Here is a 13,039-nt window from a genome sequence, read left to right as displayed (position 1 = left end):
TCCATTATGTTGTTCCTGATGGAGAATGACCAGTGACAGTAGTGAGAGGGATTTGTTAGAGGTCTAGGCCCTTCATGTCTCTGTGGGAATCCCAGGACTCCCAGGACTCCCTGACTAGGATCCCAGGTGATGGGATGGTCTGGTAGTGACTGAAGAGTCATGATTAAAGTGTGCCAGTCTCTTGCCCTTATTCAGCTTTTGTAGTCCTTACTTTATCTGACAAGGTTAGCTTTGGAATGATTGATGGATGTGTAATAGGAGGTTGGTAAGGAGGGTATCTAGGTCTAAGTAGAAACTGTTTCATTACGTACCTTTTTTTAAAAAAAAAATTAATCTTTATTTATTGGATAGAGACAGCCAGAAATCAAGATGGAAGGGGGTGATAGAGAGGGAGAAAGACAGAGAGACACCTGCAGCACTGCTTTACCACTCGCAAAGCTTTCCTCCTGCAGATCCCCTCCTGCAGGACCAGGGGCTCGAATCGGGGTTCTTGCACATTGTAATATGTTCACTCAACCAGGTGTGCCACCACTCAGCCCATCATTAGGTACTTTTAAATGTGTCTTTTTAGGTCTTTCTACTTGCTTTTGCTTCATTTATTGATTCACTGTAAACTATTGTGCACTTTTGTTTTAAAATGTATATTTTTCTCTAGCTTATGGATACATGTACATATGTCCTATCTCTTGGGCCCTGGTCTATATCTATGTTTTGAGGTTTTGTAAAGAAATGTACCACCCAAGATGGAATTAAGGAGTCCTATGATCTAGGAAAGGACTTCACCAGATTAATGAAGCTGAAGGGTTGACTTTCCATGCCTGACATCTCTGGACTGAATCTGAAGTGTAACATGCTGAGGAGGCACTGGTTGCATTACCATTATTATTTTTAACCAGCGCACTGCTCGGCTCTGACTGATAATGGTGCAGGGAACTGAACCTAGGACTTTGGAGCCTCAGGCAGGAAAGTCTTTTTGCATAATCACTGTGCTATCCACCCCACCCTACATTAATGATCTTCCAACAATAGGTGAGGTTTTGTTTTGTTAAGAATGTGCTCCAGTGGACTCACTGGGGCTTCCTTTTGTTTTCTGTAGGGCAGCTTGAGAAACCTGGGATAAGGTTCCACTCTTCCAGGCTTTCCTTTCAAATATACTAACTATGGGGGGAGGGGAGGGCAGGCGGTGAAGTCTCCAGTTCTTCTTCTAGCGTTTGCCCTTCTTCTGTAGCCAGTCAACAGCATCAGGTTGAGCCTGATGTAAAGTCTCGAGACCTCCTTTGAATCTGGAGAGGTGGCAGTCGTTGACTATGTGGGTCTCCAGTTAAGCGCACATATTACCAAGCACAAGGATCTTGGTTTGAGCCACAAGCAGGGAAACAGGTCTGCAGGTATATATATTTCTCTCCCTCTCTCTATCTCCCCATCTTCTCTCAATTTCTGTCTGTCCTGTCTAATAAAAATGAGGAAAAAAAAAAAAAACCATGCCAACAAAAGCGGCGGATTCATAAAGAAAAAAAAAGATTCTAGCAAAAAAAAAAAAAAAGCATATATGCTAACCATGGAGGAAAGAAAGCTGGTGGAAGGGAGTCCTGGGTGACAGAGACAAGAATGTGCCGTGACTTCAGCCTATGCAGCTTGTCTTTGAACGCTGACCTCACAGGCCTGCCAGGACCCAGGGTCAGTCTTGCTGGGCTGGTGGCTCTCAGCTTGTTTATCTCAAATAGTAGGAACATATCAAAACTTCCTTCAGGAATCCACTCCATAATAGATTCCTGGGAATTGGGAGTCAGGTGGTAGGTAGCATAGCAGGTAAATCACACATGGAGCTAAGTGCAAGGACTGGCACAAGGATCCCGGTTCAAGCCCCTTGCTCTCCACATGCAGGGGAGTCACTTCACAGTGAAGCAGGTCTGCAGGTGTCTGTCTTTCTCTCCCCCTCTCTGTCTTCCCCTCCTCTCTCCATTTCTCTCTATCCTATCTAACAATGACATCAATAACAACAACAATAATAACTACAACAACAATAAAAAAAACAAGGGCAACAAAAGGGAAAATAAATAAATAAATAAATATTAAAAAGTTAAAAGAAATTACCAGGAATGGATCACAGCAATTCTGAGCGGGTTACTATTCTCAATAATCCATGAGGAGGACACAAGTGGGTAAGCCCATCAGTCAGAATCTGATCTGGGACCACTCAGCTACCTACCTAGTGCTGCTACTACAAAGCACAGGACAGAAAGAAGTACAGGCCCAGGAGGTGGCACAGTGAATGAACTGCTGGATTTTCAGTCATGAGGCCAAATTTATTTTTTATGTATTCTGCCAAATTTAGTCCCTGGCAGAATACATGCCATAGCAGTGCTCTGGTTCTCTGGCTCATGAATGAATGAATGAATGTTTAGAAAACAGGACAAGGATTCTGATAATGGAAATATCAGCAATATGGATTTGTGCATGTGGTTATTAAACTTTATACAAAAGGTATATACACAAAAAGTACGTAAAACTGAGCTGTGACTGTAATTTATTCGTATTCTTATAAAGAAATCTGTTATGCAGACAGCAGGAAAGAGCACAGTTGTTTCCTAAGAAAATGAATAAAATCCTTACTTTTACATTGTACTCAGTAACAAAAATAGTTTGAGAAAATTATTTCCATTTAAGTTAGATAATATACAGCTTTGAAATGCTCCTATTTACAGAGCTGTGAGCACACAGGGAGGAAGAGAAATTAGAACTCTGCTCTGAACATGGACTTGCGACCATCTTAGAGTTTCGTTTTCACTTGACAGGACCCAGGTTCTGCAGTGCCGGTCATCTCTGGTCAGTTTGCTTCTCTGTCACCTTCCCTCCTTTATTCCATAAATTCCTTCACAGGAGAAAATTCAGTTCAAACACTGAAAGTTCAGTTTTTACACAGGAATATACATGGATCTGTGACAATTGTAGCTTCATGGGTTCAAAAGAGTTGGACATAGGGTTTTAAAATTGAAGTGAAATTTGTTTCCCCAAGAAGAGGATGAAGTGGACCTCCCTCTAGAATATCCGTGCACTTGTTTCTTCTTCTATTTCTGCTCAGCAAATCAAGTGTTTTGTGCTGAGCATTGTAGACGCAACAGAGGTGAGACCTGTTGGATTCCAGAGCTTCCCTTTCCCAAAGGTGCAGAATGGTGAAGGCTGAGGTGATGGCGCTAAGTCTCCATCTCCAACAGGCCTGGTTGTTGAGTCTTTATAGAACCCATGACTTTAAAATTGAAAGAACAGAACCATTGATCTGTATTTTCTGGTTTAGATATTGGGATGTTGGAAAAGCCACGAAGCCTATTTTGCACAGAGAGACATAGGAAGTGATGTCATGACTCCTGACAACCCAATGCCATTGGGTTTCTGAGTGAGAATATGATGAGTGTGCAGAACTTTCAAAAGCAGGACACGCAACAACTTCTCCGCACTCAGGAGCAGCTGGCCTTGTTCTTCGGTCTTGAAAATGTGTAAGTTATCCTGAAATGGATTAAAAAGCTGACTTCAAGGGGTCCCTGAATGGTGATGACTTGATTCCACACACATATATGACATTTACAAAATCAACTTGGGAAACAAAGTAAAAGTGGTTTAGCTGACTCTTTTATTAAAATGCATTTCCCCCCCTTTAGTTTCTAGCAACTGGTTAAGCCAGTTAAACCACTGAAGAAAACAAAATCTCCTATCGTAAGAAAAAACAAACAACAAACTACCTAAGAGAGAGTCATTGTGATGGATCAGATCCCTTACTCTGCCTACAGCCCCATCAGTCTGAAGACAAAGCCAAACACTTCCTGTAAGGGAGGCCACACACATGGTGGCAGGTGCCTGGCTCTCCGTCTGCAGTGTTGACTGTGGCTGTAATGTGTAACATGCACTAATTTCTCTCAAGCCAGACTGTGCATCTGAGAACGCTGAAGTGACTTGGTGTCTGTGGATCTGTTCTCTTAAGGCTTAAGTTTTAATACTGTTACTGTCACCTTGCCAAACACACATCAAGAACATTGATAATTAGCTCCAGTCTCACTTCCTCTTTTGGTAGGAGGTTCTGCTTTCAGAAATACATCATAAACTCAGTGCCAAGACCCCGCCAGAGTTTAAGATCACATGGTCAGAGCACATTCGCTACATGGGCACCTTCCAGTCTTGGGGTGTTCCTGGAGCCTGAGAGAAGAACAGACAGTGAGTGTTAAGAGCAGACCACCAGTGGGTCAGTGTGAAAGTTGATACTAGTAAGGGCACCATCAGGCTGAGACCCCAAGAGTCCACTAGGGCAGGTGGTCAGAAATGCCCTTGACCATGGCAGTGAGCAGGGCTGTGCTCACAAAGGACTCTCCACAATCCTTTTCCTGACTTGCAGGTAGTGGATGCGATTCTCTTCAGGATATGTGACTTTATTCAGGGGCATTCTGTAGATGTTGGGGTTCTTTGTGGTCACCAAGAGGAAGAGCAGGGTGGCCAAGCAGAAGGGCCAGGTACAAGCCGGCAGTCCTACCTAGGGAAGGAGAGACAGACAGATAATAATTTAGATACATCAGGAACTTAACTCACACATCACATTTCACCTCTCAGCCCAGAGCAGTGAACTGCTGGGGTCACTGCTCAGGGTGTGTATGAGTCAAATGCCATCATCTGTTTACTTTTTAAAATTATCTTTATTTAGTTATTGGGTAGAGATAGTCAGAAATTGAGAAGGAAGGGAGAGATAGAGAGGGAGAGAGATAGAGAGATACCTACAGCTCTGTTTCACCACACATGAAGCTTTCCCCTGCAGATGGGGACTGGGGGCTTGAACCTGGGTCCTTGCACATTGTAACATGTGCACTCAACAGGTGCAACACCACCTGGCCTAACCCATCATCCATTCTCTAGACAGGTCAGCTAGAGCTCTGTCTTGCCTCTTTCTCTCCCTTGCATACTTTAGGCTTTCCAGATGTGCAAAGATGACCTTCTGGTACTTGGAGGTGACAGTGATAAGCCAATGGCCCCTGACCACTTGTCATATACCCAAGGACTTCTTGAATCCAGAAGGTGGAGCATCTGGCTTCTATAATTGCTTCTCCATTGGGCATGGACATTGTTCTTCTTGGATCCATCCAGCCCGGAGTGACCTCGCTCCCTGACACTTCTTCCCTTTGCACTGTTTTCAACTCTACTTGCTTTCCTTCTTTTTATGCCAAATCCCAGTCAGACGCTAAGCACCTCAAGTACCTGGCGTTCCCCTGTGCTGTTTGTAGTGATTCTTGAAATTCTGAACAGACACTGTATCTGGGGCTAGGTGGAGCCTAGACCTGGACACCCTGGGGTGTGACTGAGACTGCACGACATAGTCACTTAGAGGAGTTTTACAAAACAGAGCACATAAGAGGAAGTAGTTCAGCTGGCAGAGCACCAGACATTCATGTCTGTTGTTCCGTTTGATCCCAGGTACTGCATAAACCAGGCTGGCACTCTGACTCAACTCCTCTCTCTCTCTCTCTCTCTCTCTAGTAAATCATTACAAAGACACAGATGCTCCTGAGACAACAGCTGTCTTGTAAAATAACATTCCCTTCCTTCCTTCCTTCCTTCCTTCCTTCCTTCCTTTCTTTCTTTCTTTCTTTCTTTCTTTCTTTCTTTCTTTCTTTCTTTCTTTCTTTCTTTTTTGCCTCCAGGGTTATCACTAGGGTTCAGTGCCTGCACTGAGAATCCACTGCTCCTGGAGGTCATTTTTCCCATTTTTGTTGCCCTTGTTATTGTAATTGTTATTGTTGTTCTTGCTGTTGTTGTTGTTGGATAGAACAGAGAGAAATTGAGAGAGGAGGGGAAGACAGAGAGGGGGAGAGAAAGATAGACACCTGCAGGCCTGCTTTACTGCTTGTGAAGTGACCCCCCTGCAGGTGGGGAATGGGAGACTTGAATTGGGAGCCTTACGCCGGTCCTTGCACTTTGCACTATGTGCATTTAACCCAGTGTGCTACTGCTCGACCCCCAAAATAATATTTTCTAATTTGATTAAAGAAAATGAGATATTGTAGGTGAGGTGGAGATTGAGTCCCAAACTGCAAAATTTTTCCTTCCTCCCTTCCTTCCTTCCTTCCTTCCTTCCTTCCTTCCTTCCTTCCTTCCTTCTTTCCTTCTTCTCTCTCTCTTTTTTACAGAAATAATTTAAATATTTATTTATTAGATAGAGATAGAAATTGAGAGGGGGGAGATAAAGAGGGACAAAGACAGAGAGACACCTGAAGACCTGCTTCACCACCTGTCAAATTTTCCCCTTGCAGGTGGGAGTCAGGGGCTTGAACCCTGGTCCTTGTATACTGTCATGTGTGCACTTAACCAGGTGCATCACCACCCGCACCCCCCCAAAATGCAATTTTCTACAACTTGGTACATAAATGTGATGTAATACTCTAGTGTTTATTTTAAAACTGTGTCCAATAATAAAACATCATATCAGGTTCGATGTAAACATCAGCAGTAGTAAGATTAACTGGATCATAGTATTACATCCATTACTGAGTATGGAGGCCCATGGTGGAAGGAGAGACTTGCTGTAGTGGAGGGAGAGAGGCACTTTGGTGGTGGAAAAAGTGTGTTGACACATATTTGGTGATGTATGAAACTGTACCTTGAATCAATAAGTCTTACAAACCATTTCCTCAATAAAAGGCAAATAATTAAAAGCACCCTGATACCCAAGCAACAAACATAAGAGTTGCTCAGAAAGAAATGCCAAGGGTGAGATGACCTCACCAATATGTCCTGGAACCCTACCTGCCAACACCCATGTACATCAGAGAAGCAATTACAGAAGCCAGACCTCCCATCTTCTGTACCTCATAGAAAATGTTGGTCCATACTCCCAGAGGGGGATAAGGAATAAGGAAGCTTCCGATGGAGGGGTTGGGAAATAGAACCCTGTGTGAAACTATGTGGAATTGTAGCCCTGTTATCTTACAATCAATCTTATTAACCATTATTAAATAACTAATAAAAATTTTTAAAAATTGGTGGTCTTTCACTAATTATTCATATCCTCTATTCCCTGATTTCTCAACCACCACAGTTCTGTTTTTCTGCTTAGGGGAGAGATAGTTTAAAGGCAACTTCTGGCCACTTAGAGCTTGACATTACACAATTTCATGAATTTCATCTCTCTAAGCTGAGCCACCTGAGAGGTTTAACAAGTCTGGCGACTGGGCTAAAGCTGACAGTGATGCTGAAGAGGGGGGCGAGGATGGGGAGCAGTGGGCCCTGCCCTGGGTCAGCACCAGGTGGGCCTCATGGGGCTTCTGTGTAACTGTCAGCTCATCCGTCTTGCTGCCTATGAAGGAAGGTGAAGGTGTACTCACCACTGCCATCAGGTGCGACATGCTGACTGTGAGGTAGGCAGTGAACAGCGCTACAAACAGGAGGAAGAACAGTGTGAGTGAGGTGGACTTCTCAGGACAGTAAAGACTGCCTTCTGGCATCCACTACCTGGAATGTGGAATGTGTCCATCTGTGTTTAGCACCTAGTCCAGCATCCTGGTTACAAGTCTGAACTTTAGGCCTACAGTTCTGGGTTCAAATTTTAACTCCACCTCCCAGGGCCTTGGTGCTTCCGTTTGTCTCACCCACAGCACAGAGGGGACAGGAGCGTCTTGGGGCTGCCTGAGTGTGAACAGAGATACACATCGTGCCTGACACAAAACAAATCATTAGTAAAAGGTTTTGTTCTGTGGTTACGATTTTCTATTATTGCTTGTTTTTTCTTCTTTATTTTTCTTTATTTAATTAAAAAAAGAAATGATTTCATTTTTCTGCTCTTGGTCACTCTACAGACCACAAGATCACTTTATAAGAATTAGGGGCCGAGTGCTGGCATGCTCAGTGGAGGGCACACATCATCACGTGCAGGGAATCGGGTTTGACCCTTGCTCTCCACCTGCAGGGGCAGCTTCAGGAATGCCTGGTAGCACATGCGCCAGAAAAATGAGCTGCTCACCTCCTTTCCTCTTCTCTTCCTCTCCTTCTACCTCTCAAATAAATACACAAACAAATACAAACTTCTTTAAAAAAACAAAAACAAAACTATACTCCTGTGGGCTGGGAGATGGCACAGTGGATAAAGCACTAGACTCTCAAGAATGACGTCCCAAGTTCAATCCCCCAGCAGCACATGTACCAGAGTAATGTCTGGTTCTTTCTCTACTTTATCTTTCTAATAAATAACTAAAATATTTTTTAAAAATCTGTGCTCCTTAGTAAAGTAAAATAAAAAAACAAAAGTAGAAATTTCAACTAGCAGATTACCAATTCCTCAGTGTGGGTTGATAAAGGGACTTAAGAAGCTTCAGAATAGCAGAATGAAGAATGACTCACTTCATTTTTTAGTTTTAATTAATTTTTTTCCCTCCAGGGGCTTGGTGCCAGCACTATGAATCCACTGCTCCTGGTGCCCAGTTTTGTTTGCAGCACACAGATCCTTGGGTCACTGTGCCCTCATTCAGACACACTTCCTACGTGCAGTTCATGACCAGGAGAAATCACAAGCACTCTCTTGGGTGGGTGGGCTGGGACCATGGGATTCTAGTTTCTTATAAACTTCCATCTTTGAATCAGTATCTTGTCTTTTTATTCAACAGTATATCTATTTCTTTTACATCTGGGATTCTCATGCTGGAAGGAAAGGTTTATCTTTTTTAAACTTTTTAAAAATTATCTTTATTTTTTTATTGGATAGAGACAGCCAGAACTTAAGAGGGAAGATGGAGATAGAGAGGGGGAGAGACAGAGACACCTATAGCCCTGCTTGACCAATCATGAAGCTTGCAGGTGGGGACGAAGGGCTCAAAACTGGGTCCTTGTGCACTGTAATGTGTGCACTCAACCAGGTGTACCAACACCTGGCCCCGGAAAGGCTTATTTTTGAACGGTCATGGTTTCAAATCCCAGCTTGGCCATTTGGCTGATTGTGAGCAAATTGCTGACCGTCTCAGCATCCAGTTTTATTATCTGTAAAAAAGCAACTTAGAGATGTGCTTGCAGGGAGGTGGTGAATCTCCAGGGAATGATATATTTCTCCAGACAGCAGCTGTAAAACCAGCCTTGTCGCCGTCAGATGGAGACACTGCTCTGAGCAGAAGGAAGCTGTCTATGATTTGTGTGGGAAGGGCTTCTCTGCTTGCTTCAAGAGCTCCCATTTCATTCATACATCCAGCAGACCCTCACGGGCCCTTGTTTTAGCTATGAGACAACATCCTGTTCCCTGGGTAACCGAGGACACTTGCAATACCACTCTGGGCACATGGGAGGTTAGTTCTATTTTTCTCCTAGGTTCTCTTGCATTCTGAGCAAACTTGGGGCACTTGAGCCTGACACTGTGTTGCTGAGAACCTTCTCCAGTTTCCTTTCTCTCTATAGCAGGATTTCGTCATGCTGTCTAACAGCAATTGTGGGCCATGGAGGGTGTGTTTAATTGTACTGAAGGGTCTTATTTTGCAATCACACTGTGGAAGGGGATGTCCTGGCAAGAGCACGGGGAATTGCCATAGGTAAGAAAAGGTCCTGGAGTGTTGAAGGTAACACCAGATTCTAGTTTTGTGAAAACAGCCTCCCTCCCCACAGATGGCCCTGATCCTGTGATAGCTCAGCTGTGAGGAGGAGAGACAAGATGTGCTAACAACACTGGAACAAACAAGAGAATGGGGGAGTCCTCTGGCTGTGCACTTTCAGTTTTAGGAGGAAGGCTGCATAGTTTCCCCAGTTCTCCTGATAAAGCCATCTGAATGCACAAAAGAGCAGTTTGGCTATTTATTTACTCTGGCTGACAAGGAGAGGCTGGTCTTCCATGTGGTCATGCCGGGCAGACTGAGACTTGCTGTGGCATCTGGCGTGGCTTTACAAGAGGGCCCAGAGGACCAGCTCATAACATCATTTCCAACCCTTGAAAGGTTCCCAGCATGGGTGAGTGCCTCACTCACACACTCTCAGGGGCAGGAGAAGCTGGCTTGGCCCTGGAGGGGTGAAGTTGGCCTCAGCTAGAGTAAAAATGGGCAGAACCGAGCTTGCAGCACTGCATCACCCATGATGCTATACTAGTAAACAGGAAAGCAACATAGTTGTGGCAGGTTCAGGATCTGCCTCTAGGGGCCGGGCGGTGGTGCACCTGTGTTAAGTGCTCATAGTAAGAAGCACAAAGACCCACAAGGATCTGGGTTTAAGCCCCTAGTTTGTACCTGAAGGGGGGGGAACACTTCATAAGTGGTGAAGCAGGTTTTCAGATGCCTCTTTCTCTCTCTCTCTCTCTCCGTCCCTCTCCTCTCTCAATCTCTGTCTGTCTTGTCCAATAAAATGGAAAAAAAATGGCCACCAGGAGCAGTGGACTCCTAGTGCTAGCAGCAAGCCCCAGTGAACCCTGGAGGCAAAAACAACAACAAAAACCCCCATACTCTACTCCCCCAAATGTTCATTACTAATAAATTAATAAACTATTAATAAATTCCCTTACTTGAAAAAGAGAACTGTGCTGTGATTAAATTAAAGACCGGGGATGAGGAAATTGTCCTGGATACTCCAACAGGGTCTAATGTAATCAGCACAGGCAAAAAGAGAGTTCTATCTAGGAGTAGGGTGGAATAGTTTTAATTTCAACTCTTTTTCTGACCTGATTGATTTTTTTTTTTTAATTATAGACAGAGAAGGCAGTGAAGCAGAGATAAAGAGACCACAGCATTGAAGCTTCCTTTGTTGTGGAGGGATCTGGGTTCAAACCTGGCCTGTGAACATGGTAGACAAACACAATAAGAAGTGAATTACTTCACCAGTCACAACTGAACGTTTTTCCTTTTGCCATCAGGGCTATCACTGGGGCCCAGTGACTGCATAATGACTCCACCGCTCCAATGGCTAGATAGAGGGGAAGACTGAGAGAGATAGAGAGGGAGGAGGAGAGACATATGTAACACTGCTCCACCACTTAGGAAGCTTCTTTAGAGCAAGGGGAGAAGGAGGAAGAGAAGAGACAGCATTGTCTCTCTTATGCTGTACCCCCTTCCACATTGTGCCCATGAAGTGATGCGGCTCGAATCCAGATCCTGGGACATGGCCAAGGACATGCTGTTGGGCAGTGTTCACCCCATACCCCACAGTTTAAATAAGGCCCTTGCCGCCCCCTCCCAGTGGTCACCCCACCCTCTGCCAGGTGTGATGCTCACCGCATGCTAGAGCCAGCAGGTGGGTTTGCCAAGTGAGCGCCATGAACATTCCTCCAATTGCAATGCAGGCCAGAGAGCTGTTGAATCCCCAGAGGCCAAAGTAGATGTTGCCAAATGGAGCTGAGAGGCTGAGTCCTGTCAGGTGAGATTTTAGGGTGAGCTCGAGATTATGTTCTGGCTGGGGCAGGACCTCAAGGAAGTTCTAGGGGGACTGGGTCAGTGGGTGGAGTACAGGACTTATATTTAAGAGACCCTGGTTTTGACCCCTAGGAACTTGTGACAGTTTCTGTTCTGATCTTTCTCACAGTCACAAGAATAAATGACTCTTTTTAAAAAATGTTTATTTATCCATTTAAAAATATTTTATTTATTTTTAATAAAAGAAATAAACAATAAAAGAGGGAGAGGGAAAGAGACAGAAGGGACAGAGAGATAAGGAGAGACAAGAGCTCAGTACTGGCTGATGGTGGTGCTGGGGATTGAACCTGGGACCACAGAGCCTCAGGCAGGAGAGTCTTTTGCAGAACCGCTATGCTGTCTCCCCAGCCAAAATATTTATTTATTAAAGAGAGACTCAGAGGCCTTGTTATGGTATATGTGATGCCTGGGACTGAACTTGCAGCCTCAAGCATGCACAGCTGGTTCTGTACCCACCAGGAATCTCCCAGCTGGCAGTAAATGATTCTCTTTTATTTTTATTTTTTATTATCTTTATTTATTGGATAAAGACAGCAGAAATCAAGCAGGAGGGGGTGATAGAGAGAAAGAACGACAGAGAGACACCGCAGCCCTGCTTCACCACTCGTAAAGCTTTCCCCCTGCAGGTGGGGACCGGGAGCTTGAACCGAGGTCCTTGTACATTGTAATACATGCACTCAGTCAGGTGCACCACCACTTGGCCCCAGTAAATGATTATTTTAAAAAAAAAATATTTTATTTATTAATGAGAAAGGAGGAGAGAGAGAGAGAGCAAGAGCCAGACGTCACTCTGGTGCATGTGCTGCTAGGGATTGAACTCAGGACCTCATGCTTGAGAGTCCAATGCTTTATCCACTGCACTACCTCCCAGACCAGCAGTAAATGATTCTTTAAAATAAAAGGAGCAAAGGAGACAGCATTATACTTATGCTGCTATAGTAGGCTGTGTGTGTGTGTGTGTGTGTGTGTGTGTGTGTGTGTGTGTGTGTGTAAGTGGCCATTTCTTTCTTTTTTAAAAAAATTTTAAAATTAATTTTATTTTTGAGAAAGATGGAGAGAGAGAGAGAGAGAGAGAGAGAGAAACACCAGAGCACTGCTCAGCTCAGGCTTATGGTGGTGCGGGGGACTGAACCTGGGACTTACGAGCCTCAGGCATGAGAGTTTGTTTGCATAACCATTATACTGTCTCCCCTGCCTGGCCATTTCTTTCTTTTTGTGATAGAAGGTGAGAGGCAGAAAGACATAGAAAGGGAGAGAGAGAAGAAAAGAGAGAGATAGAGATAGAGAGAGAGAGAGAGAGAGAGAGGAGAAAGAGAAAGGAGGGACACCAGTGGTACTACTCCACTGCTTGTGTGTGAAGCTCCTCCCCCCACAGGTGGGAACCAGGGGCTTGTACCCACATCCCTGGGCTTGGTAACATGTATGCTGAAGCACGTAACCCACTGTCCAGCCCTTAGATAGAGATTTTAATGAGGTCTGAGGAAAAAAACCACAAGCAACACCACAGAGCAGTCTCCCTGTCTTACTTCTTTTAGAGAGAGGAGGTGGAGAGAGAAAGAGAGAGAGAGATACAGAGAGAGACAGAGAGTCAGAGGAGGAGGAGGAGGGAGAGGAGGAGAGGCAGGTGCAGAGGAGAC

At 44.5% G+C, this 13,039-nt stretch overlaps 1 protein-coding gene across 5 annotated transcripts in view; it reads right to left on the bottom strand.

Annotated features, from left to right (window-relative positions):
- Positions 1 to 2,510: 2,510 nt before the first annotated feature.
- LOC103107199 (urea transporter 1) overlaps positions 2,511 to 13,039 on the bottom strand; it is a 61,369-nt gene continuing 50,840 nt past the window's right edge. For 4 of the 5 annotated variants that reach the window (XM_060173808.1, XM_060173805.1, XM_060173807.1 and 1 more), the window contains 3 exons: positions 11,205 to 11,339; positions 7,359 to 7,408; positions 2,511 to 4,519 (listed from right to left, as the gene is read on the bottom strand). In XM_060173808.1, the coding sequence (XP_060029791.1) occupies positions 4,346 to 4,519; positions 7,359 to 7,408; positions 11,205 to 11,339 (359 nt within the window). In that variant the 3' untranslated portion in view covers positions 2,511 to 4,345. The remainder of the gene's footprint in view (positions 4,520 to 7,358; positions 7,409 to 11,204; positions 11,340 to 13,039) is intronic. The other variant, XM_060173806.1, reaches the window with a different exon arrangement.

This window comes from Erinaceus europaeus, chromosome 15, assembly GCF_950295315.1.
Source record: "Erinaceus europaeus chromosome 15, mEriEur2.1, whole genome shotgun sequence".
Taxonomy (NCBI): domain Eukaryota; kingdom Metazoa; phylum Chordata; class Mammalia; order Eulipotyphla; family Erinaceidae; genus Erinaceus; species Erinaceus europaeus.
This window is presented reverse-complemented; position numbering and strand designations above follow the sequence as displayed.